The sequence below is a fragment of the Lucilia cuprina genome, chromosome 4 (genome assembly GCF_022045245.1).
Source record: "Lucilia cuprina isolate Lc7/37 chromosome 4, ASM2204524v1, whole genome shotgun sequence".
In the NCBI taxonomy this organism is placed as follows: Eukaryota; Metazoa; Arthropoda; class Insecta; order Diptera; family Calliphoridae; genus Lucilia; species Lucilia cuprina.
In genome coordinates, this window is record NC_060952.1 from 1,138,469 (window position 1) to 1,163,993 (window position 25,525).

Sequence of the window (25,525 nt, forward strand, 5' to 3'; positions counted from 1 at the left end):
TAGTCTGGACCGGAAACTAAAGGTTAATATTAAACTCAAAAAAATACTTAAAAACTTAAGGCGCAAATAGACTACACAAGCGGCTTAACAAACATACTTTTTTCATTCCAACACACACTACACAAACATTACTTGAACAATCACCGATTTTTCACGTTTTTTGTGGACTTGCAAAGATACTGATGTAAATTTTCCTTTAAAATGTGAATTTTGTAAAAAAAATATATATAAAAACAATTCAAACGGATTGACAAAAATTCAATATGTTTGTGTAAAAATCAAAATTTTTTGTTTTTTGATCAAGCAAACTATAAGCATTTGTGCAAACACGAAACACCCTCATACACTACACAATAGGCTTACACAAACATAAAATACTGGTAAGTTTGTCAAGCCGCTTGTGTAGTCTATTTGGCCCTTTAGTCTATTGAAATGACGAATATATTCGACAAAACTACGAAAGGGTTAATGAGTATCATACCCGAACCATCAATCCATTTAAAAAAATTTCAAACTATTTTGGATGAACTCGCTAAAATTTCTGTAAAATTTTGAGATATTTTTAAATCTAACATAATCGCTGGGTTATAGTCGATAATAGCTATATTGTCATCACTGGTGACTGGCATTTCGCATGCAGCTAACTTCATTGTATAAATGACTTTGCTGTCTTGGATCTGTTGTTGCGAAAATATATTGTTTATAGAAAAAGAAAAATCTTTTAGAGGCAATTGTTTTATATAAAAAATAGATTTTAAAGCGCAATGCCTGCCGAGAACTTGGAAGAACAAGGATTGGAAAAAAATCCTAATTTGGAGCTGGCTCAGTACAAGTTTTTGCTAACATTGTCTGAACATAAACATGAAGTGGGTTTAAAAAATAAGCTCTTGGATGCTGTTAAGCTAGACAATATGGCTCCTTTCTATGAATATCTATGCAGTGAACTCCAGTGGGCAGTTGATAAAGATTTGCTTGAACGGATGAAGGAACAAAATAGAAAAGATCTAGAAAAGTTAGATGAAGCCATCGAAGATGCTGAAAAGAACTTGGGTGAGATGGAAGTAAGGGAAGCTAATCTTAAAAAGTCTGAATATTTATGTCGCATTGGCGATAAAGCTGAAGCAGAGTTAGCATTCCGTAAAACTTATGAAAAAACTGTATCATTGGGTCATCGTTTAGACATTGTTTTTCATTTAATTCGCTTGGGTCTTTTTTATTTAGACCACGATTTGATAACACGTAATATCGAAAAGGCAAAATATTTAATAGAAGAAGGAGGCGACTGGGATAGACGAAATCGGTTGAAAGTATATCAGGGCGTTTATTCAGTAGCTGTTCGTGACTTTAAAGCTGCTGCAACATTCTTCTTAGATACGGTTAGTACATTCACCTCTTACGAACTAATGGATTACCCAACATTTGTGCGTTACACGGTCTATGTTGCCTTAATTGCTTTGCCACGCAATGAACTGCGCGATAAAGTTATAAAAGGGGCAGAAATCCAAGAAGTACTACATGGTCTGCCGGATGTAAAACGTTATTTGTTCTCCTTATACAACTGTCAATATGCCGATTTCTTCAAACACTTAGCCGAAGTTGAAATCGTTTTACGGAATGATTATTTAGCACATCCTCATTACCGTTTTTATGTTCGTGAGATGCGTATTTTAGCTTATACTCAGCTATTGGAATCTTATCGCTCTTTAACCTTACAATATATGGCTGAAGCTTTTGGCGTTAACGTTGACTATATTGATCAAGAACTTTCACGTTTTATAGCCGCAGGACGGTTACATGCAAAAGTGGATCGTGTTGGTGGCATTGTTGAAACAAATCGACCCGATAATAAAAATTGGCAATATCAAGCCACGATTAAGCAAGGTGATCTTCTTCTAAATCGTATTCAAAAATTAAGTCGTGTTATAAACATCTAATCACCTACAGCTGTATTTATTTTAAAAAATTAAGCATGTCAATTTTCATTATGAACATGGCTGCTAATTTCATTACTTTATCCAATAAATAAAACATCATTTAGTCCCAAATATAATTCGTATTTTTATTTCATAAAAACAATGGTAATTTATCTAACAATTTTACTAAATAGATTTCGTAAAAAACTTATAAAATAGGAAATATTATAAAGTATAAATTTAGGTATAAAAAATGTTAATCACTATGATACAAATTTGTTAAAATTACACTGGTGTTTTAAATTATAGATAATTATTTTTGTAATTTTTATGTATGTAAAAGGTAAATGTTTGACACACATTATTATGATAACAGAATTTCGTTCAGACTGATATTTTCATTATCAATCTTTCACCACCAGATCATTATTTTAATCTCCATTTGCAGCACCTTCAGTTATGTTTTAACTAATAGTTATTCTTCCGGTTAAGACAATTTTTGTATGAGAACTGTCAAATATCTTAAAGTTAAACAATTATTATACATTGTGAATCTGTATATTTTGAAGTAAATTGTAAATTAACAAATAATATTCAGAATTTATATTATAATTAAAATCTTTGGTAAATAAAATCGTTTGCAGTGTATAAATTCATAATAATCTTAAATAAATCAATAAATCTTTGGGAATGTTTTTTGGTCAACTAAAATATTTTTATCATAAAAGAGTATTTGTATGTATGCTAGCTTTATTCAAAAGTAAAAAGGTTCATTCTTTCTTTTTTTATTACTTTAATTTATTCTAAGTAATTACTTTGATTATTACTTTTATATAACTGTGTTTACAAACCAAATTTAAAAAAAAAAATTGTGGTGAAATTGAATTTCACTAAAAATTGTCATAAAAGCAAAAAAAAATACGTATTACTTTTGGTTTTATTATAATTAACTTAAGCACCAAATGCGCCTTACTTGTGTAAATAAAAATAAAACAGAACTTATTCATATATTCGTTAAAAATATTAATTTTGTATGAGTGTTGCACATTAAAGACCTGCATAATACAACAAAAAAGCGAAAATCACGATATTTTTTTTATCAAATTGTCGCTTTATTGGTGTCTAGTGTAGGCCTATATTGTACAATCCAATATTAAGCTCCTATACATAATTATTTATATCAAATGAAGTAATAATTAAATTATTGTTGCAATGTAAATATACTTTCACTTTAAAATATGATTTTGATATAAAATCATGAGAATAGTTTATGCGTTAACTAGTCGATTATACCGAATATGAACCATGAAAAGTCAATATATTTTTTTAATCACATTGCTTCTAACTTAAGACTAATTTTGTAGTATTTAACTCTATTTGGTGTAATAAATCATCTCACGTAAAGTTTCATTAAATTTTAAAACTCGTTTTCTCTTTGACAATTATGTCGGGAAACTAAAAAATGAACGAAAAAACAAATGATATTTTTCGGCTATGTATACTACAACACTTATTAAAGACTCGTTAATCTTTTTTTCTGATTACATAAAAATTCATTTTAGATTTTCCTGTTTTAGGTTTAGGTGATGACAGACAGATATATACATATGTATATGCCTGTATGTACATATATTTGATATTAGATGTCTTCATTTTTGCATTGCCAGTCATTTTTATTCTCATGATATATTGTTGGCTGAGGTGTATTTGGATTGTTACTGTTTTCGTTTAAAACGTTTACGCTGTCCCGTTCACTCTGGTACGATGATGTCCTTATACCACAATCTAAAGGCTCATCGTGAGAATCGTCGTCTTCAATCTTGTTCATGGAGTCGGGGATGTGATGTTCGTAATGATGCGTTTGTGTGTGTTTAAAATGATTTTCAGTATCTATATTAATTGTTGGCTGCTTTCCTAAATCTAGAAGATTTGCTGCAGTGGAATTCGTTCCCTTAATGTTTGACTGTAGGGCTAATGGTGTTGAAGCTGCAGCAGCTACTATAGATTGTAGATTACTCAAGTTGTTGGCAATGCTATTATGACGCCGGAAATTTTCTACCGCTAAACGATTTGTACTGAGATTGATAAGGGCATTCATCATTACCTTGTTGCGTTGATAGTCCTTGCGTAAATGTTGACGTATTTCTGTATGACAATGTTCGTTATTTGTAACGATAATCTCTCCAGTATCAGTGGTGGTAACGCGTGCTTTACAATTAAACTTACGTGACAAGTTGCATTGCCAATATTTCTTATCTTTGCGCACATATTGTATGCCAAACGTATGACCATCGTGTACAAGTAATGGCTTACCACGTTGACTCAGCATAAATTCTAATTTGCCCTGAAACCAATGTTCCCCGGGCCCAACTGCAGAAAGTTTAAAAATTTAAAGTTTAAAAATTATATTTTTATAAATGTATTTCCTAGAAATGATGCAGATGATATTGGATTTGATGCTAACTTCATAATGACCGCAGTATTGAAATAATGAACATGCACACTTAAATTATTTATTAGCCCAATTTTTCATTTTTTAACATCACAAATGTTTCCTTTTATTATACTTACAACTATACATACATATGTAAATAGCACCTGTCAATTGATCACATGCTTCTTTATTTTCCGATTACATGTACATATTATTAATCATAAGATAAAATTTAATTAATAATTAATTATTATAAAACTAAAGTACTTACCATTTATGTATTTGAAACTTATGATTTGCAAATAAGACGCCAATCTTTCGGTGAAGTTTAAATTAATCCTTGAAAGTTATTTTTAAGTACTCAGTTAATTTAAAACTTAATTTAATTTTAAAAAAATAAATATTAAAATATTGTAATTCTTGTTAAGTATAAATTATGAACGCATCAAAATAAAAAATGTATGTTTTTAATTTAAGTTTTCGCTAATTTTGAATATAAAACATAAAGCGGATTTTTAAGTTGACAATTAAACGCCAATTAATAATCACATTAGGTAATCTAAAGATTAATTTAATCCAATATCAATCCCCCATGATGTTTTGAGCACAAACTTAAACTTTGCAACGTTGTCGTACAAAACACCAGAAAACGTATAAATAATGCATGTTTTATGTACATTATTTCTGTCTTATTCATAAGCATATATCAAAGATTTATTAAACACACTTTTATATACAAAAATTTGTCCAGTAAACCTTCGATACATGTTTAGGAATAATACCCTTATTCGAAATTTGGAGATGTTAAAACAAAATCGAACACAATAATAATACAGAATTTAAACCATTCCGATAGAAATGTGTGACAGGCCTGATTATATTAATATAATATTATAGTTACGTAAAAATACGATTTATATCTGTATACATATGGGCAAGAACTGCTGAAGTTAGTGGGGGTCAAAGTTGAGTGCAACTTTTTGCATATACAGATCGGAGGATATTTTTTTTAAATTTGGGTCACTTGACACGAAATTGTACATACATATGTATGTATGTATGAACATACACATACCAACATGAATTAAGGTTCAACAGCCAACAAGAGTGAAAATTATCATAATTTTATTTTTAAATAACTAAAACTAACCAATGCAGCAAAGTTAGTACTTTAATGACAACCCGAAATGGATTTATAATGTAAAATAATTGGTTAAACACATTTTACGTTATGTTTCGAGAAAAAGTTTTATGTCCATAAAATTTTATCTTATGTGTACAAATTTTCTTAATTTGTATATTGATAGTAACGAGATAATTTAGAGTTATTAAAAAAATTCTGAAAAGTGAAAAATTTTAATAAAGAAAAGGAAATAATAAACCAAACAAAATAAAGTACGATGTCTATAGATGTTTTCTTTTATAAATACTTATTTTAATTAACTTTATATACACAGTAATAAACTTTGTTTAATTTATTAAAATGTATTTAATAAAAACTGTACATATCATTAAATCTACGTTATCCTGCCGTAGGGAATAGCATCTATCATTTATCTTTACATAGATTCCATTTTAAAATTATGTCCACTTCCTGGAGAAATTGTAATAGAATCTATCACTTGTACTTGATGGTGTTCTAACGAAGATATTTTCTTTACAATTTCGTTATTATGCGCAAGAGATTCAACATGGTCACCTTTAACACTACTGTTATGCATTCCATTTGGAGAAAGTGATCCAGCATTGTGTATATGTATCTGTTCGTTGTTTAAATTATCTTTGCTAAGTGCATCCAAAGATTTCTTGTTTGGATCGAATGATGAATTTGAATTTCTGTGGTGTTCATTGGAGGGCGAAGATTGCATAGCTGAAGGCATTTCATAATTATGCAAAACATTATGATGTTGTGGCGGAAATGTAGGTTGAGCTATCTGTGTTGCCTGGCTAGTAGGATAATGCTGTACTAAAAGATTAGGCATCGATTGCAAAAATAAATGTGGCGGAGGACCAACGTTGCTATTACTAGTATTACCGGAATGCATATGTGGATTTGCAACAAACGTTGGTGGCAATGGTGGCGCTTGCGATGGTGATGTTGCAGAATGATGATGCTCATGATAAGTTGGTTGACTCATATTTGCATTGGGGCCACTGTTTTGCGAATATCGCAAACCATGTGCTCCCGAGCTACTTGTATTTGGTGGCAAGCCAACACCTGAAGTATTTCCGGACTGGGGAGAGGAGCTAGGTGCTGAATTGTTAGTATTGCTAACACCAATATTTGCCGAACTTCCTCCTCCTCCATTAGATCCGGTATTGTTGCCATTTCCACGCATATGAGGAGGATGGTTATGAACTCCAGTGGCCGATATTATCTTGCCTTGGTGGGTTATACAACGTGCTCGACACATGCTTATACGATACGCCTTGCACAGCCAATAAGTTTTCATACCTTGCTGCGTTGCCACTGTATTATTTCGATTAAATACACAGTTTCCATGCAATAAAGATGTAGAACTTAGCATCACTACATTTGGACAGTCTGGTCAGTAACATCATTTATTTATAGTAAAGATAAATCCACAAAGAATAAGCATTAGAAAATATTAATTGTTTCAATCGCTTTAATAATTATTTAATATTTTTTGTTATTTACAAAACGAAAAGATAATGCTGTTTTCAATATTAAACTTATTTTGTGTAAGTAAATAAAAATTAATTAATGTAGAGAAAATAAAAATGGCTAGAAGAAATTTTGTACGGGAAATTGTTATGTGCTGAGGTATTAAGCAATTCGTTGTGTAAAATAAAATAAAATTTAAGGTACTTAATCACGACAATAAATTGGTTGGTTCTCTTCTATAGTACCGCCATAACTCATAACCACTAAAATTTCAAAGTTCTTGCAAATTTTTTATTGCTTTGTCTAAGTTATCTCTCAAAATAATTTATTTTTAAAACTGATTTTTTGGAATGTACTACTTCATTTTTTTTGTAAAAAACATATTTGTGTATGGTTAATTTATAATATTACTACATATTTATTTAATATTATTATTAGTGTCTTAAATAAGCAAAATGTACATTCATTAGGGACAATTTTTAACATTAAATTGTTTTACATAATATTTTATTTTCACATATGTTCTTAATAAACATTTTTGGAACAAATTTATTAAGAAACACATGTAGAAAATTTAATAATAGAATTTTGTGATTTTTCAAAAAATATTTTTTTTATGTTTGATTTAAAATTTTTTCTTTTTTCTAAAAAATTTGGATATTTTTTAAGTTACATATACATTTTATGTACGACGAGCAAATTTTAATAGCCTTTTAAAAAATACATAATTTACACAAATATTTTAAAGAAAAATAAAAATGGAACAATACAGACTTTTTCCTTTTTATTCAGCTTCTTAAATATTAGGGTAATCTATTATTAGACATTTTCCAAAAAAAAAATGTTTTCATAAATAAAAAGGAATTGTTATAAAATAATATTTTAAATTAATTAAAATGCCCAATTGTTTTATATACATAATACATATCCCTAATGAACATTTATGTACATTAAAGGAAGTAGTCATACCATGAAAAAATGTTTTTTAAATATATTTTCTTTGTTTTTAAAGGCGTGTAGTAAATCATATCTCCAATACTAAAGTTTTGATTCCAATGTATTTTAGTAATGTTATAATGGAAATGAGTATATAATGAAAAATGACAAATAAAACCCATAACAAAAGATTTCGTGCATTTGAAACATAATGTGCATGCGTATTTAATAATTAGAGAAATTTAAAAAAAAAAAAGAAAATGAAGTGAAAACTAAACAGTTTTTTATTTATTAATGCACAAACTTACTTGGTGGAATATCCATGTGGTTGGCAAAGCTCTTTGAATACTCATTCGACATATGTAAATCATTTGGATATTCTTGACCGGATTGTGAAGAAGCGTTGTTGTTCTTGTAAAAAGTATAGTCTAACCCAAATGCAGCTGAATTAAATGAATTGCGCAGAGAAGCGGAAGCTGCCGCAACAGCTGCTGCGGATGACACACCTGGGTTTTGGTGATGGTCTGAGTTTTCGCGTTTTATGTTATTTAACTCGTACCGTGATTCCACCATAGAAATGTGTGGTAAAAAGAAATCTTCTGTATTCATTTGTTCCATTCCACCAGCAACACTGGCACCATCGGGTCCTTCATTGTTTTCACTACTGTGATCTGTAGAAGTTATAGAACGTCTATGTTTATTGCGAGAATATATTGACAAAGAATCAGTACTGTATTCAGAATGCCGTTTCAATCCAGAAGCACTACTGCTTCCATGACTTGAGGGTTGTTGCAGTGATACATTTGATTCTGTTGATTTGTTAGCTTGATTTGTTGTGGTTGAATTTAAAGAATTGTTGTTCAAGGGTGATGCTGCTGGAGACAACACTGGTGATTGGGATCTGTGTGGTGTATTCGGATGGCTATTGCTCTCAGATGGCTTTTCACCACCAATATTTGAATTTTCTCCAGTACTTGCGGTTTCAATCGCCGATGGCAATAGTGGTTTCGATGTGAAAGAAGTTTCATCATTCATTACATTATTTTCATTCTTGTTTGATGACTTCTCTGAACTCGTTGAAGCTGCTGATGATGAGGAATTTGTGGCAAGTCCCTTAATTTGTAAAAGTTGCCCAATTTTCATAAAAGATTGCAATTCGGTGTGTTTAACATTCACAACACCTTGATACATAAATTCTAAGAGTTCGCACATTATATTATACGACACATCTTTTAAAATAACTGAAATTAAAAGAGAATAAGTTATGGGTTTTTATTATATATTCATTTAATTTAACTATAAGAAGGTATTAAAACAATAACTTAATAATCAAAATAAAATAGAACATAAAAAAATATTTAGTTTGAAACTATCTAAATTTGAACACTGTGTTATGTATAGGCCACTAAGAGCGGATTTTTAATTTGGCGATCAAATGCCAATTATTAATCAGATTAGTTAATCTAAAAATAAATTAATTCTAAAGTTAATCCCCTTTAATGTTTTTGAGTACAACATTAAACTTCGCAGTGTTGCCATAAAAAACACAGAAAACGTCACTGTTTGTTATCAAAATAATGCATGTTTTATAAAAATGAAGAAGACAATTGTAAATATAATATGAATTTAAAAGAAACCTTGAATTAAAAACTTAAATTTTGTGTTTTGAAGTCCACATAGTTTGTACCATTTAAGAATTAAAACATTTTATTGTTTATCTTCCAATTTTGCACAGACTACTTTGACATCCATAAGTATATTTTTAGACAAAACGGGCAGAATGGCTATAGTGGCAACTTCCATATTAGGAAAATATTAAATCAGTATATCTCAGAAAATATAACAATTAGAGCCCTCAAATTCTGTCGGAGCCACTTTAGTGTCAATATGATTATTTAGGACTAAAAGTGGGCTGGCTAACAGCAGGAGTCGTGGCAATAAATATAAATATTCAATGGAACTTTAATATCCATTTAAACCAGGCATTTAATAGTTATCAGAAATATGACGAAAATGACTGATTAAAAATTAACAGTAATGGATTTAAAAGAAGTGGTATAATTAATTATTATTATAAGATATATTATATATATTTTGGTCGTTAGAATAACAATTACCGTAACCAAAATATTGTTTTGATTATATATTTTTTAAATTTTACAAATAAAATATGTTTTAATTAGGCAATTCCGTTTATATTTATATGGACTAAAAAATAATTTAAATATGTATATTTTGGTTACATACAACCAAAAAAAGTAACGGTTGCTAAATATTAGGGTTGTGATTCGAATAAAAATTGTTGGATTAATCGAGGAAAACTTTTTGTTTTTTTTTATCGAGCGAATATAAAATTTCCAAATCTATTACTGCAATTTATAAAAATTTAAATTTTGCAATTTAAAAAGTATAATGCTTCCTGTTTTAGAAGTGGTTCTTTTAAATGATTACAATAAGTGAAACAGATAGTTCCTAAAAACCCTGTTTATGTAGGATTTAGTTGATATACAGACATTTTCAAGCGAGTTATGTACGTTAAAGTCATTTTCTGATGAGAAAGTTATATGGTAGGTAGATAAGCCAGTTATCTGCGTTATAGTAATTTTTTTACCCGTATCTTAAGATTTTGGAGGTTTTTTCGTTCAAATAATCGAATATTTTTTAAAATTTAGTCGACTACTCGAATAAAAAAAATATTGTAAATTTTAATTCGAATAACTTTAAACACGAATAATTGAGAAATAATAGTTATTCATAACCATATGAATTAAACACAAAAAAAAATTCGGGAAACTAATTGAACTAGATTCTTTAAATTTTGCACGAAGGACTTTCATATTCAATTTAGAGTAAAAAAGCGGACTTTCATCTTGAAAAAGAAGCTAGAATCTTAAAATTTTACAAAAAAATTGTTCATATACTTTTTGTCACTAACACATACATAGATTTTGTTACTAACTGAACAAAAATTATGTACTAGTTAAATATAAAAAAAAAATAATTTTTTATCGCAAATTAAAAAAAAATATATTCTAGATGCTCAAAATTATGATTCCCAGATTTGTTATTTCTTCCTACCATTTACATATATTCTATTTTATTTTTTGTTATTTTATTGATATCACACAACAAATAATGCCTGAGATGAAAAACTATATAAATATACATATATAAACTATAATATAGTTTCTACTCATATTCAGATCAAAAATGATCCATTCTGCGCTCTGAAATATCATATTATAATTTTTATATTTTCCTTTTTTTAATTTAAAAATGTAAAATAGTGTTGATGTTGCAGAGATGGGGGTAGTGCACTAATTTTTAACTATCACTAATTATTAGTGGTAGTTCAAAATTATTCACTACTTTTATTTAAGTTTAGTGATGATTTGAATAATATAAGCCTCACTCAATATTCCTGCACTATTTTTGTTTTCAACAGAGAAATGTTTCACTCAATTGAAAGTTTAAGTTAATAGGTTTATTATATTTAAGGAAAAAAGTTGTAAAAAAGGTATTTAAATACAAAAATTACACAATTACAATAAAAACAGAAATAAACAAAACATAATACAGTAAAAATTAGCCATTATTGGCTGTAAGTAAAACAAGTTTTTCGAAATTGGAATAACTTAATTTATTTCTCCGAAGAGAGTCCACCATTCCGCTAAAAGAAAGTAAACGTTCTACTGGAGCAGAAGAAGGCAAAGTCGTGTTAAATTTTAAAAACATTTGCCATATTTGTGGATATTTGTTGAGGCTAAAAATATCGGTCTCCGAGCTTAAAAGGAAAGCACGTATTTGTATACCTTCTTTTTGAACAAAGGTTAAAGGTCCTAATATTAAAGATATTAATAAACCAATTATTTTAAAAATGTTTTTACTAACTATCAATTTCCCCAAAGTCTTTCAGCCGTTTTTGGCCGGTTACATTTTTTCAAATATTTTTATTAAGTTTCTTAAGTCAAAATTATTTATTATATATATGTATGTATCTACATATATTCAATTGAAGCCTTTTGTTAGTGACTGTTCAAATATTTAACTATTTGGGTGTAGTGCTTTTTTCTACACTACCACTCAATTGAGTTATAGTTAAAAAAATAAAATTATCACTAAAAATATTAATGCTAAAAATATAAGCTTCACTACCACTAAGCTGATAAAAATTAGTGAAATTAGTGATGATTTGAGACCAATTTCAATATTGCCAATATTATCAAAAATGGTTGAGCATCTTATAAAAATACAACTTGTTGATTATATAAATAATAAAGCATTTCTGCACGATTGTCAATCAGGTTTCAGGTGTAATCGAAGTGCTACATCATTGCTCATTGGACTGACTGATAATATTAGAAAAAACATTTCCAGTAAGGGTCCTTGTGTTTTGCTATCTTTAGATTTGACCAAGGCTTTTGATAGGGTGAATCATTCACTAATAATTCATAAATTATATAGATATTTTGGATTTTCTAGGTCTGCTTGCAATTTAATAGCTTCATATCTTGCGGGTAGAAAACAATATGTTGTTAGTAGTGGTTGCAGTTCGGGATTGCTTCCTGTGTATAGTGGAGTTCCGCAGGGATCTGTACTTGGGCCTTTGCTTTTTATTATGTTTGTTGATGATTTATATGATAAAGTATCCAGTAGTATATGCCAGCTTTTTTCGTTTGCTGATGACGTGCAGCTTCTTTTTAAAGGTGATTCGATGTTTCCTGAAGTTTTACAAGCCTCAATTGATCATACTGTTGATTTGTTATGTAACTGGATGTCTGATAATTGTCTTTCTGTTAATCCTTTCAAAACTAAAGCGATGCTATTTGGTGATAGTGGTAATAATAACTTCACTATTGTTTTAAATAATAATTTTATTGAATTTGTTGACAAAATTAAATGTCTTGGTATATTTATTGACACGAAATTGACTTTTGATAGTCATGTTAATTCCGTAATTTCTAAGGTTAATTTTATGCTTCGTAAATTGTATAGCTTAGATCTGCTTTTGCCGTTTTATATTAAGGAACGTGTTATTCATGGATTAATAATGCCAATATTCTTATATGGGTTGGAAGTTTACTCTGGAACGTTAGGCTATATAATTAAGAGAGTTCGATTGGCATTCAATCGAGTTATGAGATATCTTTATTCTCTTAAGTTAAGCCAGCATGTCTCATGTTATGTTTCAAAATTTTTAGGTTTTACTTTTGAAGATTTTATAAAATTTAGATGCTTATTACATTTCTATAAAGTTTATAAGTTAAAAAATCCACAATATTTGGTTGAATTATTTGAATTTGGTAGATCTATTAGAAATAAACAGTTAAAAATTCCTATGTTAACGTCAATTTTAGAACGTTCGTTTTTAGTTAGAATATCTAGGGATTTTAACAAGTTGCCCATTTCATTAAGAGAATTCAATCTTTCCGTTTGCACTTATAAAAAAAAGCTTAAACAGTCTTTTGTGTAAATAATTGTTCCTGGTAGTAACTTTTTTTTTTTTTGTATTCACGTTTTTTTTTTTGTATTTTTGTATTTTATACATATTTTATACGTATATGTTCTTCATTAATCCCAAATATGAATTAAATATGTTTTTCAATTGTGATTTAATTTTATCACTTTTAACATTTATGTTATGTATATTTTTATGCAAAAAAGGCACTTAAAACAAATAACTTGAAACACTTTTCTTATATTTGGCAAACATTTACAATTAATTAAAAGTTTTTTTTATTAACTAATGAAATTTTTGAAAATGGCGGAACGTTAGATTGCTAGGGAAAAAAAAAAGGAGGGAATTTTCTTCTTCTTCTCTTTTTTGACATTTTCTTTTAATATTTGTATATGTATGCTTAATGTTGTGAAAAGTCAGAGTTGGAGATTGTGAATTGTGTCTTTGTTTGTTTTCTTATTGTTTTCTTATTTTTTAATCTAGTGTTATTAAAATAATGAAGAAAACTATATAAGTCTTAAATTAGTTTTTTTTGTTGTTAGTTTTTGAAAAAAAAAGGAAATGAGCATTTAATTTATTGTAATTTTTTTTTTTTTTTTTTTAATGTTGAAATGATTTGTTAATAAGGAGTAATTTGTTAATGATATTTAACTGAGTGATTTAAATTTTTTTTGTTGGTAATTGTTTTCAAATACTTAAAACTCTATAATTATTGATATATATGCGTTGAATAACTTGTTTAAATGATACCTTGTCCATATGCTTGTTGATTTCTATTTGTATTAACTTTAAATTTAGTATTTTTTTTTTTTTTTTTTTGCTTTAAAAAAGACTGCTTGTTAGATTTTATTTATATACACCATTAAATATAAAATTTACATATACTTCATTCAGCTCATCTCATTATATGCTAAAATGTCCTATATTATTATTATAATTATTTTTTTTACATTTTTTTAACTTTAATTTATATTCTTTATTTATTTACTTTTATTATTATTGTTATTTTATTAAAATTGAATGTTGTCTAATTAAGTAGTGTTATTGGATCCGATTATGGCCTTTGGCTAGGATTCTGTATAAGAATGAATAAACTAAACTAAACTAAAAATATATTTTTTGAAATAATATTTAGTGCTAGTGAAATATTGATTTAATTAAAAAAAATAGTGCACTACCCCCATCTCTGTGATGTTGTTAGTTTATTTCTATAAACTAAAAAATATTGTTTTTTATAAGGGTTATCACCAGGTTCAAAATATTTTTGGAATCATCATAAAATAAATTAAAATTTATTGGGGAAAAATAAATAATACGCATAACGAAAATATAAGGATATTGGATTTCTTCAAACCTTTAACAGAAGAAACAAAATGTATTTCTCAACACTTTACTTTACAATTATTCATTTAAATCTGATATATTGATGATATTTCATGCATTTGTGTTTTGTGTGTTTTTTTATATTTAAATAATTATGATAATGTGGCTGACGTTATTAAAAAAAAGAGGTCAGCCTTATTCCTCTAAGATGTTATCGCTTAGTAATAACAAGTACAAATACTAAATCAATACATAAAATTATTTACGATAAGACACAAAAATGAAATCTTAAAAACAATTTAATGACAACCAAGCAGCAGTTGAACAGCATCAACATCTACTTAAAAACAATATTATCTCTTGTTCTCAATCACATCACATTTTCAACACGAACTTATTAAACAGAATTGAAAAACAAACGGAAGGGAATACGAATTATCAAATAGATGAACGAACGATCAACTATACGAATGAAACAATGATGACATAGATTTGTAAATTAACTCGACAACCAAAATATTATCTCTGCGTAAACTTTTTATAATATTTCTATCTTTAGTTTGTATGTACATACATACATACATACATACATACATACATACATACATACATACATACATACATATATATATACATACATACATACATACATACATACATACATACATACATACATACATACATACATACATACATATGTGTGTTTTAAGCATTTTAATGTATTAGTTTTCGATTTAAGAGTTTGTGATAATTTTAGATAATGTTGATTTACATTATCAACTAATAGTTAGTTATAAATGTCGTAAATTATTATTTAATTATATTTTGGTTCATATTATCATCATATTTTGATATTTTTTCACAGAACCCATTAATATTTTTTCCTGAAAAAAAAAATAATAAAACGCTTTTCTACGCTATATACATTTTTTATTTATTTTCTTGGTTATTTCAAGATAAACTCTGTCTAAAGTTCATTGAAATCGTGATAAATCCTCATCATAGCTCATCTTCGATTATCACTGTTAGTGTCTCGAATGTTCATATTATTATCTGTAGTAAATGCGAGTAAAGTACATAAATGTATATGATACACAAAAATAAAATTGGAGCAAATATGTGCTGCTATACACTTTAATTTGTTATTAAAAATTATAAATAAAATCATATAGAATTATACAACTAATAATAATTATGCATGTATGGTCTCGTACTCGTAGTTTAAATATGTAAAATAAATTTTAAATCAAAATATGTATCGGCATTACTAAAATTAAAACGTTGTATAAGGTTTCATGATTTTATTATGAACATAAAAAGGTTTTTGATTTAAAACACGCCTCAATATTTTTTGTTTGGCCAATTGGAAACAAGTTATATTTCTTAAAAAGTATTATATTACGGCTATGATAAATGTTTATCGAATCGAAATAGTTCTTATTTATAAACGAAAGCGATTTTTGACAATCGTAAGTGTTATCTATAAAACAAATGTACGTACATATAATAAACCACCTGATAAACAATATCGTAAATCTACAGTGAACTGTAAAAAAGTATGTATCAATAAAATTTTAAATATTTCAACTAAATATAAATAATATAAGCTCACTTCAATCTTTGGATATCGATATGTCCCTGCATTGATTACACATATAAATGGGTTCTTCAAACTCCAGGCGAAAGCAATATTTTCCAAACTGAGTACTTAGCGACCTAAAAGGCAACGGAACAAATTTTTTTAGTTATACAGTGTATTCTTGCCTTGTGGTTGAAAATAGAAATGCTCAATAAATTATTATGATGATATTTACATTAAGGCTAAGTACTACAATGTGTGTGGTAATATTTTTAAAAGAGAGCTTATATTAGTAAAAGGATCAACACTATACCGCTGAGCGAGGAAGAGCAGGAACTAGAGAGAATACAATATACACTTTGTCATTGCCATAGAATACACTGTTCCGAATGGAGACCAAAGCGACTATTCTGATTCAAAATTATATTGTCAATTATTTTAGGATTTAAATCCAAATAATTTAAAAAGCGGGTCAAGTCCCTTGAGCCTCAGTTTTGTTCTTGAAATGTATCTTTTCTCCTTCTAGTTAATTATAATATTAATGAAGTTACTCAGTGGGAAAAAATATATAAGCCTGGTACCAAATTGGCACCAAATTTGTTAATAACAACCATTGTCAAGTATATACATACTTTCGACAACTCTATGTAGTGTTGAAGTCGTTATATAAATTTTATACACATCCGTTGTCTTACAATCAATTGCCGATAGTGAGCTTACGCAGTTGACAAAATCGTTCCCACAACAATTGGATCTTCGCTCCGGAGCGACCCGAGTCATACTCAGACAAAGATTGTCAGCGACAGCTGTATTAACCGAAAGTTTTTTTCACAAGAAAGAGCTATTGGCGACAGTCGAACTGTTACAACAACAACAGATAAACAAATTTACTTAGTGCTCCTTTTGAAGTGGTAATAAATGTTATTCTTTTGGAAGTACTTCGTTTTACTTTTGGGAAGTTTAAGTATAACTAGCTTAAGTCAGCTTATGCAACTGTGCGAATACATATAAAACCTATATGACGAACTATAATGTAGTTAACGTTTCGTCAAATTTTATTTTTTGTGCAAAGAAAGATCACATTCCGTTCGGAACCAGTTATTAATTGACTGTGCACAAAGAAAATAAAGAAAAAAATGAGTATATTTTTAAAATTTGTATTTTTCATAAAGAAACTTTTATGTTGAATTTTTCAAGGAGGATTTGTATGGGGGCTAGGGTCAAATAAGGGCCGATCATCTGCAGTCATTTATACTTATATAAAACTTATTTGTGCCAATTTTTAGAGAGATAATAGAATATTTGACGTAATTATGGCATAAAAAGTCAAAATCGAGAGGTACGGTTGTAGAGGGGCTAGGTGAAATAATGTACCGATTTCAACCATTTTCAATAGGCTTCGTCCCTGTGCCAAAAAACATGCTTGGTCCATGTATACTTTAAGGTGGGTATTGGACCAATATTTTTTTGTGTTACAAACATCAGCACAAACGTATTATACCCTCCCCACTATAGTGGTGTAGGGTATAATAAAAGGGACAAGAAGATTAATTTATTTCCATAAAATATTATCAAAATATGATTTTTTATTACGTGTGGCACATAAATTTGCAAATGGAGTTAATTTGTTTTGAATGCACGTAAGTATATTATAGCCACGTAATTTTATTCGGATTTTATTAAGCAGTAGACAGACTTTTCGTTCGGTTTTAACATTACCCTAAGCTAGCTTATGTACAGTATAGTTGTGCCTTAAACTGCCGTCATGAAATAACTCCCAAGACAATCGGTACTTCGCACCGGGAGGGCTAGAAGTTCAACGACTTTACACGTGTCGCTGCTACAACAACAACGACAACAATTAGCTTTTGGCGTATTTTTCACATTTGAAATGGGAAGTTATTTCATTATTAAATAAATCCTTCAAATTCATAAATCAAATAAATCGGAGGATATTTCTTTTTAAAATTGGGGAGTTATTTCGTAATGAAATAAGTCCACAAATTTGAGGAGTTATTTCATGACGCTAAAAAAATTACTTGTGTGCAATATGCCAATTAAATTTTCTTAATATTTCGTAGAAATTGTACAATGCCAAATTCATTTGAAACGGATAATTTGTTAATACACAAGTTTATAATTTACATAAAAAAGTTAATACTACAAATTTATGGTTGCCCTGACTTCATTGTAAATCGAATAATCAAACATTCTTTTAACTGCCTTTTAAGGAAAAACATGCACATGTTTATTGAATATTATAAATCGCCCTTCTAATGATACAAAAATTGAAGAAGCTATAAATTTAATTCTTATTAGCGATAGAAAGATAAAATTAAACAACAAAAAATTAATATTTTGTATTGTTACGAAATATCACAATATAGATTGAATGTGTTTTTTTTTCGTTAATAGTATTGTACTTTTCACTAAATATTATTATTTATTAGCCTTATTATTCTTTATCTTAAAATAATAAAAACACAAAAATTGGTAACGCAAGTAGCTCTAACAAATAACACCTTTGCCAGCTACTACACTTGAAAAGATAAAAACATTTTATTGTATTTCGATCAGATAAAGTGGTTCAATATGAGTAAATATGATATGATATCCATTCCATAGTCCATACTAAATAATATTGTGAGTTTTTAGAAATATATACACAAACCTACGTGTTAATTTCTTATTTTTTTCTTCGTATGAGGATAGAATGTAGAATCAAACATTTGTAGTAGTTATCACACAAATACTTCTGACTTTAAAAACATTTTATCACACTTTAAAATTATTTTGGACTTACAAAAACAGTATAAAGAAAATAAATTCATAAGGAAAAGTTGAAGTTTTAATAACTATAACTGAACTATAGTAAGAAAAATATGCCAAAATTATAAATAATAACATTCATTCCGTGATATGATCTATAAATATTTATAATAAAAACTTTCCGTCATTGTTATAGTTTCGTATTTTATGATAATATTTAAGCCAAATATATTTTATAATAAAATTATATGCTAAAGTTTTATTAAATGGAAAACTATCTATTACCCGTATTATCTTTATATTTATTTCCACTTAAACAAACTCTTAGAAAGGTAACATAGAGCACTATCATCAGCAGCCATCGGTTTAATTATACAAGAGAGTTACATTTTTAGTTTTCTCTGTTCAAATCTTATATTTTGGTCAGTATTCCGGATTTTGTAAAACTTATTTTTTGCTAATTTTGACTTTATAAAAGGGACTTTATATGTGGGGTCAATTAATTACCGATCCTTATAGAATTTAGTAGATAGATTTTGATTACAATAAAACTTATTTATAGCGAACTTCAAAGCATATTTTTGATATTTTTGAGCAATGATTGAATTCTATGACAACACATATATTTTGAAAAATTAAAAGTTCTTATGTACGTACTTATACTTTATTAATATAACAACTTACACCTGATTTATATTATTTTGCAAAGTCTGGAATTGACATTATTTTTAGTAATTATATTATATTCTATATCATTACAAATAACATTCTTAACATTGATATCAGTTTTTATTATGGAAAATCTCTTTAAAATTAAATAAAGTAGCAAGTATTGTATTGAGGTTATAAAAATGTGGACATAAATAAATAAAATCTTTTATTATACATTTGCAAGAAAACTAATAATTTTATCAGTTACCTACCACCAACAATAGCATTAAAACTACAGGTAGACCTCGTTAAAGAATAAACTATATTCATATGTATGTACATTTTTTTAAATTTTACAGTATTTCTTAAAGGAAACAAGATTCCCAAATAAAACCAAAAATAGGATTTTAACGTTTTTATAAATAGTATTTTAAAAAGGTAGTTAAATTAATTTTAACTTAAACTTTGCTGGCCACCTTTCAATACCTTAGGAATTGCAGACGATTTTTAAACGATATACATTTTTAAGAAGTCTCTCGACTTTCCCTACAGATCTGAAGTCCCGCAGGTGGATCTTTGGGAAGTCTCTCGACTTTTCCCACAGAACCGAAGTCCTGCAGGTGGATTATTAAGTCGATATAAGTAAGTCGATATATTTTTCAAAGTTCCTAGGATTAGCTGGACCTGTTAGTATTCAACCAAATACAGTTTTCTGTGCCTAATACGTATAGTTGTATTTCCGGTAAAATAATCTGCGGATATAAATCCGCTCCGATAAGAATATCTACAGGCCTACTAGTAAAAAACTTAGAATCTGCCAAACACAAGATTTGACAATAATTTTCAATACTTACAGAAGTCGAAGGCAAATTTCCTGTTATTTCTGGTAAAACAAATGCGTTAGTTGATAGTTTTATTGAAGAATCTATATCTGAACTAATGTCCAAAGGACAAAATTTTGTAACTCCAATGAGTGGGAAGTTTTAATATTTTTTGTAAGCGTTCATAAATGAAAGAATAGCAAGGACCTGAGTGTGGGACTTAGTGGGTCGTAAAACCTCACTGGTTCAGTAGAAAGAAGAGGTCTTTCAACTATGCTGCAGCATGGAATGATGTCGGTTATTGCAAATAAAACAGTTATTATTGTACAATATAACTTCATGTGTCCTCGAAAGGCAATTAGTACAGCAGTTATAATCATTCACAGTAAAAATTCTTTCAGATACTGAAAGATTTTTAGTATCTGAAGTGTTAGTGAGACTGATTAGGGCATAAGACACATGAAAGTTTAGTAATAGTAGGACTGTTGACTGCACTGAAGAGTGCAGGCAAGAGTTCTTGAAGACATGACTGAATTGTTTCTAACAGAAAGTAATCGAATTTTTTCCATGTGAGAAAAAACAACCTGTTTCCACAAAATAACTGTAGATCTAGGCAAACGTTGAATACACATACAAATTATAATTGGGTCCCCATTCGGCTACTAATCAAATTTGGGTAAATTGTTTGGTACTTTTTGAAAGCACATATCTGTAATTATAGATTTAAACACAGAATATTTTGTAAACATAATTTTCGAAAAAGTGTATTCCTAGACGAAATGGGGGAAAACGGTACTTTTTATTAGAACTTTCTACAAACGTAGAATTTATTCCACTATTTCATCAATGGTATTTTTCAAATTATACTTTTTTGAATATGTATAGAAAGTAGAAACTAAACAATCACAATGCTTAGTGAATATATTCAATAAGGGAGACATTTTGGAACCTTTTCATTTGTATTTTGATTGGGAAGCTAAGCTCTCAAGGTTGTTCTAGTTTTATATACATACATATGTATGTATATATATATAATAAATCGTCATCTAAAATGCCAAACACTTTTAAAAACGACATTTTTACAGAATAAAAATTGTACAAACCATTTTCCAATTTTTTTAATTTCCTCGACATCAATTTCAGCTTATCTTGATCAGAAAAAATATATTAAAATATTTTTTTGAAAAACGTACTTTTTAAAACTTTGAAGTCCTTTCCCAAGTTTTAGTCTTATAATATATGATTTTTGTTTAATTTTGAGTGTCGGACGGTATAATATTATATAAAATATGAACTATATTTTATGATTAATATCATAATATAACAATAATATGGTTGTATCATGGATTAATATTATGAATAAGATATTTATTTTTTTTCTATTTAAAAAGTCAACCTTTATTTACATTTTTTCTAAACTAGAACTAACATGTACAATCAGATCTTATCTTAAAATATAGATATTACAACAAATATATATTACAACAAAGGAGATTTATTTACATTTTTGAGGATTTTAAAGGCAAAATGGGTTTAAATTACCTTTATATAAAAAAAGATATTAATTATTTATATGTTAGTATGAAGACTCTATAATATTTAAACAAACTAAGCTATAATCCGTCATAAAATAGAATTGATTGAATTAAACGGGCAACTTTGGAAAATAGACCCGTTATTATAACTTGACAATAACTAATGGTAGAATTTTATAATGCAAATAACTTTTTTCTCTATTTTAGTTAATGGATATCGATAAACCATAAGAAGATCTTTCAGTTTCCTTATAATAACTATGTATAATAAATTATCGTCATTATAAAATCCTACCTTCAGTTATATCGGCATGTTGTAATGGGGGTTAATCTTTTTAATTTCAATATAAAACTACAATTTTTATGAAAACCACCAACAAGTTAATATATTTCTTAAAACTGCGGACCTTGATTGGTAAAGTTTATTTTTAAATTTTTGTCAGAAGTTCTGTTTGTCCGTGTGTATATTAAAACCACTTTTTAGAAGACCTCAGATATTAAATGGACATAATTCATTTACTAATTTCGCAAAAAAATCCCTTAAAGTGTCAAACTTTTTTCTCCATTTGTTATAAATTAAAGAAATGATATAAATCAGACTACTTAATTTAGCCCTCGTTTTTTTTTTAATTTAACTATTCGAAAATCGGGTTTTGGAAAATGTCGAATAATCTATTATCCTTTTATAACAGACGGCTACGCTATTTCTATTCCCAAAGTACAAATTCTTATTATTTTACAATTATTTTAACATATTGCAATAATAATAGGTCATATTGATAGCAGGGTGTTCTATATATCTAGACATTGTTCAATATGAAAATACATACTACTAATTATATAGTTTTATGCATTTAAATTAAAAATATATTTTCTTGTTTTTGAATTATTTATTATGTTTATTATAATATTAAAAGTTTAAAGCTTATTATTCAATGAGAAACGTCCAATAGATATCATTGGACAAGGTGGAAATTTGCATTCATACGTTGTCAAATATTTTATTTCATTTTTTACACACATACAAATATATTTTGCATTTTTAATTTCGAATACCGTAATTAAAAAGGATATGCTTTTGTTTTATTGGCCAACAAATCGTTCTGTGGTTTAAAGGGGTTTCATGGTTTAATTAAGAATAAAAAACGGTACTAATATTACAAAATTTTTTTGAAAGAATAATTTATCAGAATTGACATTTTTTTGTTCCTGAAAATGTACTAATACCAAATATAGTTTCATAAAAATGCCATAGTAAAAAATTGTTTATTAATGTAATTACATTATATTTGTATCTTTGTCATCAGATGCTGTTACTTCCGTGCGTTTAATCTAACGGCACTTTTTCAAAAATCATTGCAATCTTGCAATTAAACCTTATCATCGTAAATATCAGCATGTAATTAAAATTTTTGTCTAATTTTTATTTTTTGTTTGAATAAATTTGATATTTTAAAATATGTATTCTATTTGTTAAAATTCATCTAAATTTGGGCATAATTCTCATATTAGTCTCTCGCGAATTATTGGATTATTAACTTCTTAGTTGTCAAGTTATATGCGGATTGTGACCACCAATTTTTTAAAATTTTATTCATAATTATGACTTGTGACGTTTCTGAAATTATGAATAATTAAATGAAATTATATTTTACAATTTTTTTTTATTTCAATCGTAGGAGCTTAAAATTTAACAGGAATATGTACATATCTTGTAATTTGGGGCTTTTTAGATTGCATATGCCGTTATATACATATGTACGTATGTTAGTCCGACTTATTCTGTATGAAAAGCACTAATAATGTTGTGAGTCGGTCTAATGTACGTAATAGATTAACATAAATGAATCGCACAACATAGGTACATGTTGAACAATATTAATAAAACATAAACTTTGATAAATTGTGAATACCATTCCGACATTTTTATTATATTAACATTAGGTACTTACTTATGGGATGTTTACATGGATTCGAAATAAAAATCTCTTGAAAATATGGACTACATATTGCCAAGACTATTTTGTGAGCTTGCAGCAACTTTCCGTCGCATGCCAATGTTACGTCTACTAAATCTCCACGGTCATAAAGACTTTGAAAACCACTGGCAATGTTGTCCTGGAAATTTTTCCAGCATAATTTAAACTCATCGTCCATGATGAAAAAATTATGCAAATAACAATGTTTAAAAATTTAAATATATTTTTTTATACTTTTTTAAGTACTTAGATTTTTTCTTTATTGGTATTTTGTTTTATTGTTTTGTTTATTAACATCTATCTTTTATATTTTATTCTGACATTTGACGAATACGATATTAAAGTAAAACACAAATTGTATCTAAATACCGGGGTTGTTGGATAAAAACAAAGATAGCACAAAGCAGAAACATAACAAGAAAAACGAGATGTAGAAGAAATGTATTTTTTGTGAGTATAACGGTAATTAAATTTAATTGTTTATAGTTTACATATTTTTCTTTCTTAAATGTTTTTACATTGATATTTTACACATTTATAATTTTTTTACAACAAAACAATTTTAAACAATGTACTTTTTCAAAACACATTATTACTTGAAAACACTAAAAAGTATAGTATGTAGATTTATTATTTTATCGCTAACAATTTGTTGTGTGTAGATTTATATTATTTCCTTAGTAATCAGTATCACACAAATGTTTCAGGAATGAGTATAATTTGTTTATGTTTAAAAGCGTAATAATATTTTTGCGCCTTCAATATAAATAATATTCTTCTCGGTCCTAAGCACAACTACTGACTATTAACGTATTCTATAACTGGAAGAAAATCAACACTAAAACATAAATAGAAAAACAATAATGCAGGGTTGCTAAGTTTCAAATATTATTAAAAGGCCAGAGTTGTAACGCATCTGAAAAATAAAATATTAATTCGTTTTGACAATATTGGATACTATCATTGGAAGTCCACAAAAACGTGAAAAAATCGGTGTTTGTAAGAGCAATGTTTGTGTAGTGTGTGTGGGAATGAAAAAAGCATGTTTGTCAAGCCGCTTGTGTAGTCTATTTGGGCCTTTATATTCATAATCAGGAAAACCAAAAATAGATTTAAAAATTTTTAATATATGTTCTAATAAATAAAATAATAATATTATAAATATTTATAAAATATAAATAAAAATTATGAAATAGGCCATACAATTGTAAAAATAAAATTAAAAATATACAATAATAAAAACTTACATAAAACAATATTTGTGTTTTGTTGCTATCATAAAGTGTTAACGCTCAACACATATAGTAGTATATAGGCGAAACTATTTGTCAAGGATCAAGTCCCCTGTCAAAGACCTAACTGGTGAGAATGTATTAGTAGAATCACAAAAATAAACACAGTTATTCAAAAGGTACTAAATAAAAAATTTATTTTTTTGGACGTTATTCTTTGTGTGTTATTAATGAAATTTTATATGGCAGTGAATGAAAATATTAGTTAT

The 25,525-nt window shown here is 27.7% G+C and overlaps 2 protein-coding genes across 4 annotated transcripts; one reads left to right on the forward strand and one right to left on the reverse strand.

Annotated features, from left to right (window-relative positions):
• The first annotated feature begins 630 nt into the window (after positions 1-630).
• Positions 631-2,045, forward strand: LOC111690881 (26S proteasome non-ATPase regulatory subunit 6). The gene has a single exon (XM_023453469.2). The coding sequence runs from the start codon at positions 765-767 to the stop codon at positions 1,932-1,934; it is 1,170 nt and encodes a 389-aa protein (XP_023309237.1). The 5' UTR covers positions 631-764; the 3' UTR covers positions 1,935-2,045.
• LOC111690892 (longitudinals lacking protein, isoforms H/M/V) lies at positions 2,041-25,011 on the reverse strand. Of its 3 annotated transcripts, none has more exons than XM_023453481.2 (3): positions 23,998-25,006; positions 8,218-9,150; positions 2,041-4,283 (listed from the first exon to the last, which is right to left on the reverse strand). In XM_023453481.2, exons 1-3 carry the CDS (start codon positions 24,200-24,202, stop codon positions 3,553-3,555), a joined length of 1,869 nt encoding a protein of 622 aa, XP_023309249.2. In that variant the 5' UTR covers positions 24,203-25,006; the 3' UTR covers positions 2,041-3,552. The 3 variants fall into 3 exon arrangements, with proteins under 3 accessions (XP_023309249.2, XP_023309248.2, XP_046803687.1); XM_023453480.2 differs by lacking the exon at positions 2,041-4,283 and adding an exon at positions 5,798-6,892 and having other exon boundaries at positions 23,998-25,011; XM_046947731.1 differs by lacking the exons at positions 2,041-4,283; positions 23,998-25,006 and adding exons at positions 5,798-6,892; positions 16,303-16,684.
• Positions 25,012-25,525: the final 514 nt, after the last annotated feature.

Bases quoted from the DNA above. Each gene is read 5' to 3' on its own strand.
- LOC111690881 (XM_023453469.2), top strand. From the start codon at position 765: ATGCCTGCCGAGAACTTGGAAGAACAAGGATTGGAAAAAAATCCTAAT.
- LOC111690892 (XM_023453480.2), bottom strand. From the start codon at position 24,202: ATGGACGATGAGTTTAAATTATGCTGGAAAAATTTCCAGGACAACATT. The intron at 9,151-23,997 runs GTAAGTACCTAA...TTTTAATTTCAG, and splicing joins TCCATGTAAACATCCCATAA to TTATTTTAAAAGATGTGTCG. The intron at 6,893-8,217 runs GTAAGTTTGTGC...GTTACTGACCAG, and splicing joins CCACATGGATATTCCACCAA to ACTGTCCAAATGTAGTGATG.